Here is a 16,661-nt window from a genome sequence, read left to right on the forward strand (position 1 = left end):
ACACACCATCGATTTTGAATATACTGCTTTGGGTAAGGGTGTTGACTTTTGGCTCGCCGGCCCACCGGCCCACCGGGTGACAAAAAGTTAATGCTTCGGCCCCACATTCAAAAAGGTTGGACAAGCCTGTCCTAGAAGGTCTGCAAAGATGCTTCGACCCATTGGAATAGTGGGTCCAACTATTCTCGCCACCTTCATCAAACCCTGCAAGTAAGCTTTCTCGGAAGTGTCCGTGGGCCAACCAGTGAGCTGACCAGCTTACCCAGTTGCTTTGCTCTGTCACTGCCGCTGTTTTGAGGAGGCTCCCAAAACCTGGTATACTGCTAGCTCTCTGTCCCTGGCACCCTCACGCCGAATTTCGTACACTTGGCATTCCCAGGTCTGAAGTAAGACGAGTGCGCCAGGACCGGAGTGAACGCAGTTACCGTGTTGCCCTGCCGCGACAACGTCTTTTGCAAGTACACTGCATTTGTGACCCTCTTGCCCCTGAAGCCTGCTGCAGTGAAACTGGGTTGATTCATCCACCTGGAGCGGCGAAATTGCCACTGTCCCGTTTGGGAATCATTGCTGTATCTCAGGAACTGAAAGCCACAGAGATGTCCTTTTTGTTGTGTTCGAACATGCAACCCGAGTGGACTGAATGGGCGAAGTTTGGGTCTGAGTGTGCCTGGGACCGGTGAGTACTTCCAACACTAATCAGTGGCCTCTGGCGCCAGGGCCCCTTTTACACACAAGTGGCCCCTGGGGGCCCCTCTCCTTTCCACTGGCAGTGCGAACTAGCGACTCCATCCCGCTCTCTGGAACTGCCTCTGCCTTCAAGTGGAGGTCCTCCCTGAATAGTGGGAACTTGTTCTGCATCACCTCATCCACATTCCCGAGCTGCTAGAGACCCCTGAAGAGACCCTATTTTGCCCATTGGAACAACCGCGTGCGCTTGCATTGCATGTACTATTGAGCACAAGGCTCCTCTCTTCTTAGGGTTTGGACTGCCTCTTAGTTAGGTGTATTGTCGATGTCAAAAGGGGCCTAAAGACTATCTGCACTGCCTGTTTTCTTCCCGTCTGCATTGTCGACATACTTCATGCATTTAACCCTTTAGACCCCAATGGTCTTGTATATACATTGTATTGATAATATTGTGTTGGTTTACTTAGTGTTACTGTGATTCTTTTGCTATGGTCTATGTTACAAAGGCCTTGTAATAAATGTGTCTATATTTTTGATATAACACCTGTCTGCAGTAATTTGTAAGTGTCCTTGCTTTGTGTGCTCATTGAATTCCTTCAGTCACCTTCACCCCTCCTGAGACTTAGGGCCTCATCACGAGTTTGACTGTAACCCTTAAATCCGGTGGTAGCGCTATTACTGCCGGATTTAAGGGTCCGTCAAATCAGGGCTTCAGCGGATTTCTCCCCAGCTCTGAGCTGGGGGAAATCCGCCAAAAATTCACGCTCTTACCGCCGGCGGGAAATCCGCCGGCGGTAAGAGCGCGAATATTCCCCATTGAGCCCAATGGGGAATGGGAAATTCCCGAATGGGCTCAGTGGGGAATGGGCAATACCCGTTCCGTCAAACCCGTGATCCCGTGCTATTAGTGCCAGGGGGTTTGGCGGTAGGGCTATTAACGCCGGCGCTATTAGCGCCGGCGTTACTGCACAACTCGTGATGAGGCCCTTAGTCTTGACCGCCTGCCATAGCTACCCTGATTGGTCTGGCTTGTCCAGAGGTTACCCTGTTCCAAGAAACAAGGCTGGCCTTCTATACCTCTGCCCTCCAGGTCAGAGTTCAGAAATCCATCTTAACAACCCTGCAAACACTGAATGGTTAAACTACTGCATAACTGCCATCCGCCACTGGATGGTTTTACAAAGCTTCATGCTCAACTCCTGAAAAATGGAAGTCATCCTTCTCCCTACCTCCAACATCAACCCCACTCCACCTTATCCCCTCTCATTCGGACTGGAACTCACCACCCATTCGCAAATGGCTCGCAAACCTTATAGTTCTCTTTTACAGCAACCTCAATCTCAGTTGATCATGGTTACTGCCACAACTACACTCAATATCCTAAACATCAGAAAACATTGCCCACACCTTACGCAGCACTCAATCAAAACCCTTATCTTTACTCTTGTGCTCAGCAAATTGGATTACTGTGTGAACCTACTTGTTGGTCTACCCGTCTGCTCTTTTGATCCCCTCAACAAAGTTCCCAACTTTATGACACAACCCTTTTCAACCTATCCCAATTCTCCCCCACCTCTACCCACTGTCATCATGCCGGATGGTTTCCTATGCAAAAACATTCCCTCTTTAAATTCTTGCTAATTGTCTATAAATCCATCCAGGTTCTGTCGCTCACTGCCTGGCTGACTGCGTCTATGTATACTGTTCCTCTGACCCCCTCGGTTCCTCTTCGCTCTACAACCTATCAATCTCCTGCCAACTCTGGGCCCTCTCAGAATTTTGCTCCTTCTCCCTACTTGCCCCTCTCCTCTGGAATTCTCTCCCCTGGCAATCAAAACCATCTGGTTGGTGGAACTCTATAAATGAAGGCTGGTGGTGAATGCCGTAGCTTCTCTGCCCTCAAGGGCCACAGCGTTCAATCCAACTATCCACTCTACCCACCTCTCTTACACTTGACCCTCAAAACGACTCTCTGTAAATTGGGCTCTATGTACATTATGGCCTCAGGCTTGTCCTCCTGTACCTAGTATTTGATCCCACTCTACCCCACATCACCTCCTTGGCCTCATTCAAACCAACAGTGCTTCCAATTTTGTTTGTTAAGGTGCCTTTCCCAAGGACTGCGTCCGCTCTCTGTGATTGCTCACTTTGTAAGACATTTCATTTCAGATTCTACAACAGATTCATTAAATAATGTGCAATTGTGCACAGTTGCTTTTATCTAGACAGGTGCAGAGCACAATCCCCTTCTAAGTACTGTAAGTGGAATGGAAAATTAGGGGGCTTTAAAAAGTCACAAAAACAATACATATTTGTGTCAATATTTTTATTTATTGTGTGCATATAATCTTATAAAGCCCTTATCCACTATCCAATACTTTGACCTATCCGAACACACAAGAATACAATCAATGTACAAAAGAAAAATAAATTTAAAGCATAGCCTGTCCTAACAAAGAAACTCCTGCAATAAATCAAATAGCACTTCGGCAAAGTGAATAATTTAAAACATCAACTTAAAATCGTGACCATTTAAAAATTGCACTCACAGTAGTTGCACATCAACAATTGTACCAATATTGCAATATTTCCGGAGGTGGCTCCCCCTTAGCTTATCTAAGCATATACAATCTATTATCAAAGGGTAATGGTGTGTCGATTCCAATACATTCTCATTGCATAGCCGGCAAACTCAGTAGGGATATCCATATGGCCCCCCCATCACCTCCAACAAGGGCATAATATTACATTTAATCTCTAAGTATTTCCTTATGATGTTTCCATATGGATATGCCTTGAGATATCTCGCCGGGGTGCAATTACCCTCAACATATTCCCAAAATTCCATGCTATTAGATTTGGTTGCGAGCACTGTAATTTGTCGATCTCTGTCCTGGGAGTCCAATGCCCCATGTAGGACAGTTATAAAACTCCCAACTGACAATAAAATCGACTCCCTTTCCCACCCACTGCAGCAGACTCAATAACAGTACACCCTGTCCAAGGGGGACATTCAGGCAGTTATACGCAGACCATAGACGATGTAACAATGAATTGCTTGCTGCTGTAACAAGCTATCTATATATGCCCCATCTACCATTTCAAACACTGTAAAAGTGTTTTAAAATAGCATTCCAGCGCTCGGCGCTCCAGTCCCCTTCCTCCTTCCCCCCTCCTTCCCAGCTCAATCCCGCCTCCCAACCCTCCCCCCGGCACCCTGATTGGTCTCGTGGCCAAAGAAAAAAAAAGGAAACAAACTCGGGAGCGTGGCGTCCTCGCCACCACCATCACTCTACATGAGGCTGGCCACAGTGAGTTTTCCCCCAGTTGCCCCATCTACCATTTCAAACACTGTAAAAGTGTTTTAAAATAGCATTCCAGCACGCTCGGCGCTCCAGTCCCCTTCCTCGTTCCCCCCTCCTTCCCAGCCCAATCCCGCCTCCCAACCCTCCCCCCGGCACCCTGATTGGTCTCCTGGCTACATATCATGAACCCTTCCAGGGCAGCCCTCTGCCAGGCAGCCCCTGTGGCTAAGGGCCCCAAGGCCAAGGACGGCTCCGACATTGGCGGCTCCAAGATGTGTCTGCAGGTGTCCGCAGGGGACGCCAAGGAAGCCAGCAGCTAACAGACACCAACAAAAACTGTGAGTGTGGCATGGGTGGGGAGTAGAGCAATTACTCTACTCCAGAAAACCACTGCCACTCTATCTTACCTCCCAATAACATAGAGTGCCATAATATTAGCATGTCCACCCTTAGATAGAATTGTGAACATTAGCTTGCGTTGCATCTAGATGGAATTGTGAATATTGGCATGTCCACACTTAGATAGAATTGTGAACGTTGGCTTGCGTTGCATCTAGATGGAATTGTAAGTATTGGCACGTCCACACTTGGATAGAATTGTGAACATTGGCCTGCTTCACATCTAGGTAGGACTTTGAATGTTAGCATGCCCGCACTTAGATAGAGTTGTAAATGTTAGCATGTCCACACTTAGATAGCATTGTAAATAAATACTAGCATGTCCACACTTAGATAGAATTGTAAATATTAGCATGTCCACACTTAGAATTGTAAATATTAGCATGTCCACACTTAGATAGAATTGTGAACATTAGCCTGCATCGCATCTAGATGGAATTGTGAATGTTGGCATGTCCACACTTAGATAGAATTGTAAATAAATATTAGCATGTCCACACTTAGATAGAATTGTGAACATTAGCCTGTTGCACATCTAGATGGAATTGTGAACATTGGCATGTCCACACTTAGATAGAATTGTGAACATTAGCCTGCGTCGCATCTAGGTAGGACTTTGAATGTTAGCATGCCCGCACTTAGATAGAGTTGTAAATATTAGCATGTCCACACTTAAATAGAATTGTAAATATTAGCAAGTCCACACTTAGATAGAATTGTGAACATTAGCCTGCATCACGTCTGGATAGAATTGTAAATGTTGGCATGTCCACGCTTGGATAGAATTGTGAACATTAGCCTGCGTCGCATCTAGATAGGATTTTGATTGAAGGTTAGCATGCCCGCGCCTAGATGAAACTTGAATGTTAGCATGTGCCACACTTAGAACTGTAAACACCAGCCTGCACCGCTTCTAGATAAGATTGTGAATGTCAGCATGCCCACACCTAGATAGAATTCTGAACATTGGCCTGCGCCGCTTTTAGATAGGATTGTGAAGGCCAACAAGTGCTACACTTAGACAAAACTGTGAATGTTAGCATGCTAAAGGTCAAGTAACCCACTAACCAATATAACCTCAAACTCTGCATACTTATATCATTCAAAAACTCACACAACCATCTCTCGCACCACAAGCCGCACGCACTTCACAACACTGCAACAACACATAAGCCAGAGCAACAGCACACGCAGACTGACACCGATCCAATACCCGCACCAAAGCTCAGCACCCGGTGTATACCGAGTTCAAGCTGCCAACAGAACACCACTCCTCTCACTATCCTTACTAACCCATCCCACCTTATCGTTTACAGATCCGCCAGTGCGCCTGGGGACCAATTCCATTGGTGACGGTGCGCGGTACAAATACCTTTAACATTTAACATTTAACATAGCAATATTAGCTTCTGTCTACATATTGCTTTACAGCTAGGCAGATTAAATTCCATGGTTAAATATTCAACGGACAGAGTGGGGCTTAAGTTTGCTAATTTCCTTAAGGTTTTGGGCTTCAATTTATCTGGGAAGGACATAAACATAGTACCCCATATTACCACCCCATACGTCATAATGGAGCTGATTTTTGCTTTGTACAATGTAACAATAGCTTACAGGCTATGTCCTACATGAATCTTTGAGAAAACATGAATTCCTCCCACAATTTTACTGACTTTTAGTTTTACCGATTCCCAGTGCTTAACCTATTTTAACTGGCCATCAACAATTAGACCAAGGTATTTGTATTCTCTAACAAACTCAAGTTCCTTGTCCTGGAGATATCACTTATAGTTCTTCAATTTTTGTAGAGCCTTTACTAAAGACCATTATTTTTGTTTTTATTGTGTGGTAATCCTCAAAGCATTATCTTTACACTACTGATCCAAGACAGATAATTTTTTGTGCAGGCCGTAAGTCATACAATGTATAATCCATGATGATCAAGTCATCCGCATAGCTCAACCAAGAAAGAGTTAACCTTCCAAATGTAACCAAGCAAACTTCCGATGAGTCAAGAGCACCAACAATGTAACCAAGCAAACTTCCGATGAGTCAAGAGCACCAAGGAGATCATCCAGATATAAGTTAAATAAACAAGGAGTCAGTAGGCATCCCTGCATAACTCCTCTATGTAGTCACCCTTTTTGTAGTCTTCCCAGCTTGATTCAGATGCCCTCGTACTCTAGTATTAGTATGTAGTGCCACAATCATACTCAGGGGGCCACCTGGTATAATCCAGTCACGCAGTTTCTTCCCGAGTTTACCTCTGTTGACTGTATCAAATGCAGCCGAGTAGTCTATAAAGGCCACATACAAAGGTACGCCCCTCCTGCCCCAAGTGAACCCAATTATGCTTGTAAGCATCAGGATGGTATTGATGGTCCCCATTGTGTTACGAAAGCCGATTTGGTTAAAAGGCATAATTTTGGCACTCTCACACAAAGCCGATTTGGTTAAAAGGCATAATTTTGGCACTCTCACACCAATCCGTAATATCTGCAAATAATATTCTTGCCAAAATGTTTGATTATATACGGAGCATCCTGTAATTACCCGGGTGATTTTGCTGTCCCTTCTTAAACACAGGCAGCAAGATTTACTATCGTTCCAGGATTTGGGGATTTTTCTGGATTTACTGATTGCAGCAGAACATCTGGTCCATACTAAGGGGTCTAGTTTAAGTAAAGCACTGCACTTTCTATCTGGGCCCATGAATCAAGACACCTTTAATTCACTAATCATTTTCACCAGGGCTTCAATCAATAAACGAAATGGCCAATTCTTACCATACACATTTCCCCCACCCCCTGGACGGCCACATCTGCCACCCCTAAGGAGGAGGTGAAATAATCCTGCCGTTCTTTGCTCGAGACCCCATTGATTAGAATCCCCGGGCAATTGTTTCAATTGATATATTGTCAAAATTGTCTGTACTCATTGTCATTCAGTGCCTTAGCCATACCCAGCAACTCCTCCTTTTTTTTCTAAGTTGAGTTCGAACCCACTTCTTAAATTGGAGTTTTCAGGCCTTCACACTCTTACTTAGGCTCACATTCGAGCTTAACTCCCCATATTGTGTATGCATTTGATGTATCGCAACCAAATCATTTCTAAGGCGTTGTTTTACTAATTGAGCCTCACCATCATGGTCTTTGCTTTTGGATCTAGGTCTTTCCTGCTATTGCCCATGTATTAGTCAATAGTTATTTGTGGGCATGACTTTAGACGTGACTATCGAGTTTTTGGTCACAAAACACTTTTTATGAAGAGAGAAAGGAAAAATCTAGACAAAGATTGTTAAAGATTCTATAAAATAAAACAAATTCAAATTTAAAAAAAAGTAATCAGATAAAAAAGGGTCACTGCGGTTTGCCTCCTGAAGAATTATGCTTCTACCCTTCAGGTCAGAATGATCCCATTCAAGTAAGACAACTCAGTGGGTTCGTTTGCTTGCTGCAGAGATATCTATGCAAATATGCAGGGCACAGCTCCATCCATCAAAACATCAGTGCTCTGTGAAGCCACTCTCACTATTCCTGCCCCGGCCTGTCCACACTCTCCAATGTGCGGCAGCTCATACACAATAGAAAATGCCTTCCCTTGGGCTAGAAAGGTGGAAAGCGCCTTTTCAGAAAGAATTGCTTCTCCTCCAGCCTATCCCTCTGACAGAGACAGCGAGGTCCTCGTGTATTGTATTAGCTTCTTTTAAGTTTCAGAATCTTCATCTTGGGAGAGGAGTGGGAAATCTTTCTGAAGGTTGCCCAGGATATTGGTCTGTACTGGCAAGACTCATTTGGTGAAAATATCTTCCTTTAAATGGTTACAAAGAATCTGGTCTTGATACCAAGTGCCCTCTGTGCTACAGAAATGTATGTACAGCTCTTTACCCAGTGCTGGCTAATTTTCTAAGCAGGCGTTTGCAGATTTTCGGGAGACAGCATTTCCCATGTGAAGGGGAAAAGGGTGCTTTACTTTTATCACCTTCATTGCAGGGAGGGAAGTACTTCTACTTGGAGCTGTGTGCGAAAGACCCCTTCAGTGCAATTTTTCAGTTTTCTAACACGTAGCAGCTCATTTTCATCAGAGCCGCAACATAGACGCATGGCGTATAAGGCTTGCGTATGGCGCCATGCATCGACGTCACGGCTCCTTTTCGTCCATTAGTATGGTGGGGAGGAGGGCGGAACGCAACTTGAGTTTACGCCGCCTCCCTTCCTCTTTGCCATACAAATGCACTAGCATTTGTGCCGGCATGCATTTTCATGCTGGTGCATATGTATTTTATTTATTTATTGTTTGTTTGTTAGATGCTTATACATGGTATCCCTATGGAACCCTACGCCTTTATGCATGGCAGGCAGCGTTTACAATTACAATTAAATGTATTCCGGGCAGCATTTACTTAATTTGCACCGGCGAGGTGCAGGGCAAAAGGTGTCATGGACGTGTGTGTGGCCACATTTTACCCTGTACATTTGCACTCCGCAGCGCAACTGATCAAAATGTAGCAACGGGGATGTGTGTGACTACACGTAACGGCTTCCCGCGTCCAAATTGCGGGGAACTCGAAAATGAGCCACGTAGTGGTAAAGTGTAAAACACAGGCAAAGTCAAGTCACTTGTGGACCTTAGTTTTTCACTGTGTATTTGGAAGAGTGTAAGTGCCTCACGCACTTAAAGACATCGGGATACACAATGGATTCCAATGGAATCGACCTGCAATTACCAGGTGAAAAAAACAGGCAGATTCCTTAGGGACCCATTGGTTTACTGCCAGTATGGACATCTTGTTGTTGTGGTAAACCTGGCTGTTTTGGCAGGTGGGTTGTAGAAGGTTCCCCAAATCCACCTGCTAACTCCGGGAAAATCCTGCGCATTGGCAGAAGTGGTGGAGAAAGTGTTCCTCCACTTTTCCCGATTTGCCCGACTTGTGAATTGACCCCAATGTTTTACCTCCATGCCAGGCGTGGCCTGCTGGCAGGCCATGTTGAATTGAAAGGCTTTTCAGCAAAGTGAAGGCTGTTTATTTGGCTTTCTAACAGGGAACCAGTGGAGAAATGGAGAAAAGGCAACTGCGGGAACGGAAAAAGCTGTCGCCCCCTGCTGGAGGCATGAGGCATAAGCGCGAACAATGCACGTTAAACTGGTCAAAATCAGCGTTGCACACATCTTTTGCACTCTGCATTGCCAATTAGTTCAAAAGTCTTTCATCGTGTGTGTGCAAGGTGGGCGGCGTTTCGTGTTTCCTGGGGTCCACAGTAGCTGGCCACCGAAATGCTGGCAGTAAAGCATTCGGATGTATCAGGCAGCCTTCCTTAAGTGGTTCTGTTTATGCAGCTGTGCTGTTTGTCACTTTTCATTCTCTTGTTCTTCGATGGGTGGCTCCACACACGAGTGTTGTGATTAGTCCGCTTGTGCTGTTTGTCACTTTTCATTCTCTTGTTTTTTGATGGGTGGCTCTACACACGGGTGTTGTGATTAGTCCGCATTTGATTTAATCTGGTGCTCTTTGTCACTTTTCATTCTCTTGTTTTTCGATGGGTGGATCTACACGCGGGTGTTATGATTAGTCCGCTTTTTGTGCTGCTGGTTATTTAATCTCGGGCTGTTTGTCACTTTTCATTCTCTTGTTCTTCGATGGGTGGCTCCACACACGAGTGTTGTGATTAGTCCGCTTGTGCTGTTTGTCACTTTTCATTCTCTTGTTTTTTGATGGGTGGCTCTACACACGGGTGTTGTGATTAGTCCCTTTGTGTGCTGCTGGTTATTTAATCCTGGCGGCTCTGGTGCTGTTTGTCACTTTCATTCTTCCCGAGTGGGTGCTCTGGCCAGTGCTCTGTGCTGCTTGTCAACTTTTTGCTGCTGCTCAATTCTTCTAAATGGAAGGTCCCAATGAGAGTACAGTGTGTCGCTGGTAAACGTCCAGGGAGATAGCTCAGTGGGCTAGAAGACACAACCGGCACTGGCGAGATGTCCTGGGAGGTGGAGGCATAGTTCTAGAATGCCTGGGCTGGGCCAGAGGCAGCCACGCCCCTAGCACCTGACATGGGATGGACTAGACAGACCCAGCCCATCTCACCTCCCAAACGCCAGTGGCCAGCAGAAGCGAGGCCCGCTGAACCCCCAGGCCCCGAGGTTTTCATGTGCTTACAGATGCCCCCATTGGGATACCCTAAGAACTCCTTCAAAGGCCCATTGCCTGTAAAATCTCAATGAAATGACTACTGAAAGGACCCAAAACGGCCTGAAATGACGGTTCCACTATGGTAGGCGTCTAAGATACATCTTCCCAGTGCCCATGCGCAAGCAGGGTGCTTTAGCCTCCGTGCCCCGCCCCCGCCGACCTTCAAATTCCTAAAAAAGTACTGATGGTGGGTGCAGTAGCCAATATTTCCCAGAACAGCAGCCAGCCTCTGGGCTATCAGGGGATGGTTTGTGGGTTTAGGGGTGAGGGAGTGGGGGGTGGGGGGGTTAAAAGTGGAAAATCCCTCAGTGGTTTACTGAGAGCGGGGGGGGGGGGGGGGCATACATGTGCAGCACATTGGCCAGCTGCGGTAGCTGGGGGTAGCAACACACACTTAGAAGAGTTGTTCAGAAGAGTTGGTCCTTGTAAAGCAGGGTCTGCGACCTTTGGCTCTCCACATGTTTTGACTACGCCTCCCATGATTCCTCATCATTGACTATGTTGACTGGGACTGATGGGAGTTGTAATCCAAAACATCTGGAGAGCCAAAGGTTGCAGACCGCTGCCGCAGGGGACGACAGGACACATGTTGACTCCCTCCCACCCTCTACTCTGGTGAAATTTGAGTCTTTCAACTCGACATTGAAGAAATTGACTTGGTAAAGGAATAAAGAGCGAGGAATCATCCCATCAGCTTTCCTGAAGTCGGGGGGTGTACATGGGCAGCACATCGGCCCATTGGTGGCAATTTGTGTCAGCCCACTCTAGGAGCTCTTTGGCCCTGTTGAGGAAGATGAGCAGCATGGCAAGGACATCCCCTTCGGCAGAGTGTGAGTGCTTTGGCAAATCATTGAAGAAACGCTTGTAGAGACCTGGCAGCGTGTACGCGCCTTTTCTCACCGCTGGTGTCGTACCTCGACGCTCGTCTAACTCCACCATGGCCTGCATGGTGTCCAGGCAGTAGACGGGCCCGGGCCCGGAAAGATCGCTGCTGTGGATCTGCAGCTCAGTCTTCAGCAGCGGGAAGTCAAATCTATCGCCATTGTGGGCCACCAAGCAGACAGGCTGGGCCTGGCGCAATAGGAAGTCCTGGATGAGAGCCACGGTGCGGGCGTCAAATATCTGCTTCTCGCTCTCGGCCAGCTTGCCGTTGCTGAGGCCGGTCATCTGAGCGGCTTGGGGCGTCACCAATTTGTCTGGGTCAAACAACAAGCAGAGCTTGTCCACCATGCGGGGCAGCTTCAGGGCACCAGTGGCGGAATCGCAGGTGGGGTTCTCCAGCGATGTGCGATGGACCGCCAACAGGCAGATCTCCGTCACTTTAGGGCGATCTCGGGGCAGGCCCGTAGTCTCCAGGTCGATGAAGACAAAGGATTTGATTGAGGAGGACATGGTAGCTTTCCGAAGGTATGCACGCTGACTGAAAGAAAAAGAATCAAAAGTGTTAGATATGGAAGTCAGAAAAGAGGGACGAAAGAAGTGGCAACAAAGCGCATAATCAAACAGGAACCATTTAACAAGTCCATAATTACAGGTGCAAGTCTCTGCCAGCTGAAGTGGCCAGAGCAACACTTAATGTAGAGTCAGGAGACCTTGAAGGCAAAACTAGGGCCTGCAGCCATCCTCTATGAACCCCACGCATTTCCATAAAAACACCAGCCACACCCCATTCTTCAAGATGACAGAGATAGTAAGCACTTGATAAATCTCTCTACTCAAAGCTCAAAAGCACCTGTGAAGTTCCACTGAGCAGGACCTCAAAGAAACACTCCATGAAAAAAATCCATTCTCCAGGACCCCGGACATACTCTTCAACTAGGAACTTCCGCTCACCCATTATCTTCAACCTCTTCATGGGACCGTCGCAGCCAGTCGCAACCTCCACACCCACCAATATGCAGACCATACATGAAAATATCATCCATCAAAGACATCCACCACCTCAAGGCCTGCCTCATCCAGATCCAAACATCTAACTCAGCAAGATGGAGCTTCTGCTGCTCACCTAAAACACAGAATAACCTCACACCCCAAACCGTCTGTCCAGGCAGAACCTTGGGGGCTTTACCCCGCAGTGACACAAGAGCCAAGCCTCTGTGGATTCCACAGAGACAGCCTCCACTCCTGCAAAACACACACAGGGGAGAAAACCCCAACACCACAGTACCAACTGCGTCTCTTACGGAAGATCACGCTCACCTCAACAGACATCAGCTTCAGATCCACCGCGCAGGTCGTATCTCGCCTGGCCGGAGGAACCACCCTGCTCACAATCTCACCCACCACCGCTACAGCACTTATAAGTAGCGTCCTCCATGCCGCTGCCCGCCTCATCATAGGTTTCTGCAAATGGCAGCCCAGCAGCAGAAACGCAAAAATGTAAGAAGCAGGAAACAAGTGTTCTCCATCTGCGCACCCGCCCCCTAGACTGTGGAGTTTCATCTCTGTCAGCATCAGACTCGCTGCTGACGTCACGCAACTGAATGAAGACCCTCCTCCACAAGGAGCACTCAATAATAATAGCCCATACCCAAGTAGCCCGGTGTCCCTCCTGCCAACCGCAGTCTATAGCCAACGCCCCTGTTTCACCTCCATGGCCCTTTCAGCACTGTACATGCTGCCCACTAACTGTAAATGTTTACTATTCACTGTTACTCTAAATGGTACGCTCTTAATACATTTCATGTTGCAGGAACTGCTCCCCTGTAACCATCTTATCTATGCATGTAACCCGACTGATGTATATCCCTTAGTTGGTTCTTGAAATTAGGTTCATGCTCAACAAATACCAAAAATAGAATGAATGCCCTCCTCCAGGATCTTAAAGACATTAACAACCCGCACACCCTTCTACAAGACCACAAAGAGGCCCCCAGGGCCCGAGAAGGCCCCTCATCCAGCGAGTACACCCTTGAACAGGTCATCAGAGGCATTCCTAGCTTGAGTGTGTCTTCCTCCAGGAACTCGATGGCCCTCACAACCTGAAAACATTTTCTCACCAACTGAGAGCAAGATTCTCTAGAGCCGGGACCACATATGACCTAAGAAGGCTCTCCTCATGGACATTAGAGTCACTCAAGAATTGGAGACCATGGTATCCGTCCATGCTGCACGCAGCCTGTAGCCCATAATGCCGGATACAGCCTTTGGTCCTGGTCTGTAAAAAGGTGTGCTACTGAGGTGATTCCTACATGAGTAGTTGTCCCAGCTAAGGAGTGAAACATGTGTGCAATGCTCAGGTTCCAGGTGAAAGCAGCTGTGTCAGTTCAGCTGTCAGTCACTTTCTACCAGAGGATAAGAACAATGGTCAGAGTGATGGAGTAATGGGAAGGGGATTCGGATTTACAACCAGATGCCCCAGGGTTAGGCGTGCTTTACAAATGCCAAAATAAATAAATAAATGAATCGAAGAGAGGGTTTGCTATTGAAACAAGTACATCACTGCAATTAACCCTGACGTTCCAAATGGGGGTGTCTTAATATCCTCCCTAGAAAGGAGAATTTGGGTGACGTTTCAGAAGACACACATCATCCTTTAGATGTGTTGCTAGTAGAGGCCACATTCAGAAGGCGCGTCTCTAGAACAGCGCTCAGATGTCTAGGATTGGCTGGAGCACACTTACACGAAGACCATCTGAAAGAAAGATCCCTCAAATGCATATTGAAAAGGGCCTCAAGCATTCTTGATTCGAACGGCGGATCCCTGCAAAACAACCAGAGGTGCTAGACATTTGGGAAGCCCTGGAGCTACAGGGGAGGTTGCTAGGGGCGATGGAAGCCTTTTCCACCCCCAATATTGCGGGTGGGTTAAGAGAATAACATTATGAAAGAACAAACAAAAGTGAATCAAAAGAGAAAATGTGAAAGTGTAGGGGAGCGGGCAGAAATTCTTAGAAGTAGAATGGAATTCGGCTGGGTGGAACCAGAATGGGGAGGGAAGAACAGATAACAAAGGGAGAAAAAGCAGTGGGATTGAAAGAGAATAGTAGAAAATGGGGAGAAAAGTAATTTATTAACAGAAAGAATATGGGATAAGAATTAATACAAAAGGGGCTAAGAGAATGGGAAAAGAAAATTGTACAGGGGGTAGTCGTACCCCCGCCCCAAACTGAATATATTGGAGATAGACCCCCTCGCACTCAAACCAAATGTCGATAATGTGTCGGATTGATCAATGACTCTAAATGTTGCTAAAATCAGAAATGTAGTGCCTTTCAGAAAGGCACTTTAAAGGCAATCTATTTTGTGGGGTTAGAATGTTGTGCATAGTAGAAAATATGTCAAGTAGTACATGTTTATTATAAGTTATTAAAAATCTAGATTAGAAACTGACCTGGTATCAAGTATTGAGTGAAAATAGGTAGGTCAGACATTTTGTAATGTAGTCGGCCATTCTTGTTAAGACAAGTCAGGCAATTCTAAGATGGATTCTTGAGAATAGACAGAATGGCCGATTTTTGCTAAATCATGATGAGGTCAGTGGATAACATTTTTCATAGAAGTTCATCTGGCGGCCACTGGTGTGGAATGAGTTAGATGAAACCTGTTCAGATTAGATCTGAGTGACAGGTAGGCTAACTAATCACAGGCAAGAAAGGGGGTTGTACATTGATCATGCCATTGCCTCACCTCTCTTGATTGTATAAAAGGGGGTGCGAGCTCAGGGGAGTGAGGAGGCCTGATTTTTCTTCAGTGTGCTGTATCCTGTGTTCTGCCCTGCTGCAAAGAATACAAGATGACTTTGAAACTCCATTCTGGGTGTCTTGATGTGCTTCAGCCTGCCTCCCCTGATCCCGGATTGCCAGAACTCACAGAAGGTGTTGGGACATTCCGGATTGCCAGACCCCACGCAGCATCCTGAGGCAGTGCTTTACAGAGCCCTCTAAGTTAACTCGTGCTAAATAAACCAAGCTCCATGGATGTCCATTTGGGTGTCTCCCTTGCTACCCCTAAAAATAACGTTTATTTTTTTTAAAATGGAAGTTCCTGTGCTGTGTCCAGCATCATGTGGCTCTTTATTTCTGGAGTGGCTGGCATTCTTGTTCAGGCCTCTTAAAAAAACATGGGGTGCCACAAGTGTAACACTTTAAGCAGTGACCCTAAATAAGAAAGAATAGGAATAACACATAATTTGTCTTTCTGGAATTCTACACAATAATTGCCAGACTCATTAAAGGTTTATTTCAGGCACACTTCAGGGGGGAAGTCACTGATTTACCCTGTTCTTAACACCTCCAATTTACAATGTAAACAAAAACTTACAAAAAGCATTTAGAGTACAATAAGCATCCATTTCAGACTATGTATTTTTATTTTCGCAAGTTGCAGTTATAGCATGTTTTTTTCTGCTGTTCTCTCTGTTATGATCATCACAAGACATTCCATCTCGGTGTCCTCGGTCACTTAACAAAATCCTTGTGCCTAAAAGCTTGTAAACAGTTTAGACATATTTGACCATAGCACATCAAGTGGCCATTGATGTCAATGTGCCACAATGAATGCTTTCTTGTAATGTGTCTATCTTTCCTATCTCCATGGCATGCTGTTCTGGATGTTTGTTTGCATGTATGAGGTAAGGAGTGCCCAGAGTATGGGATGTTGTGTTAGTGTGCTGCTTTCCCTATTTTGCCAACCTCTGAAGTCTGAAAAGTAGATGCACCCAGGCTTGACATGTGACTAACTTTGCACCAGACCTGCAGATGAACTGACCTGCTGTTAAATCTCAGTTACCAGTTGAATGGTACCCACTACAGAGTTTAATTTGCTTACTGACTTTGAGAACATTCAGACATTACATTACTATAGGCAGTAAGATAGCTCAGGGGGTTGAGCGCTTGCTGCTGTGATGGATGTGTGATCTTCAGGTTGCAGGTTCGAGACCCGGCAAAACCAGCTCACCCTTTCATCCTTCTGAGGTTGAAAAATGAGTACCAACACATGTAAAGCACTTAAGCTTAAGTGCTATATAATAATTTATCATGTTGCCTTGGACATCTGCTTTCATTCACAGTAATTTGGTAATATGGGCCTTTACACACTGATATTTTTGATGCATATGGTAATCCATTCTTGTGTGAAATGTATAT

At 46.1% G+C, this 16,661-nt stretch overlaps 1 protein-coding gene across 2 annotated transcripts in view; it reads right to left on the minus strand.

Annotated features, from left to right (window-relative positions):
- Positions 1-2,998: 2,998 nt before the first annotated feature.
- LOC138567291 (three prime repair exonuclease 2-like) overlaps positions 2,999-16,661 on the minus strand; it is a 77,496-nt gene continuing 63,833 nt past the window's right edge. For both annotated transcript variants that reach the window (XM_069645345.1, XM_069645346.1), the window contains one exon: positions 2,999-11,995. In XM_069645345.1, coding sequence (XP_069501446.1) covers positions 11,266-11,995 — 730 coding nt within the window. In that variant the 3' untranslated portion in view covers positions 2,999-11,265. The remainder of the gene's footprint in view (positions 11,996-16,661) is intronic.

Source organism: Ambystoma mexicanum, chromosome 2p (assembly GCF_040938575.1).
Source record: "Ambystoma mexicanum isolate Mex_15411 chromosome 2p, UKY_AmexF1_1, whole genome shotgun sequence".
Classification (NCBI taxonomy): domain Eukaryota; kingdom Metazoa; phylum Chordata; class Amphibia; order Caudata; family Ambystomatidae; genus Ambystoma; species Ambystoma mexicanum.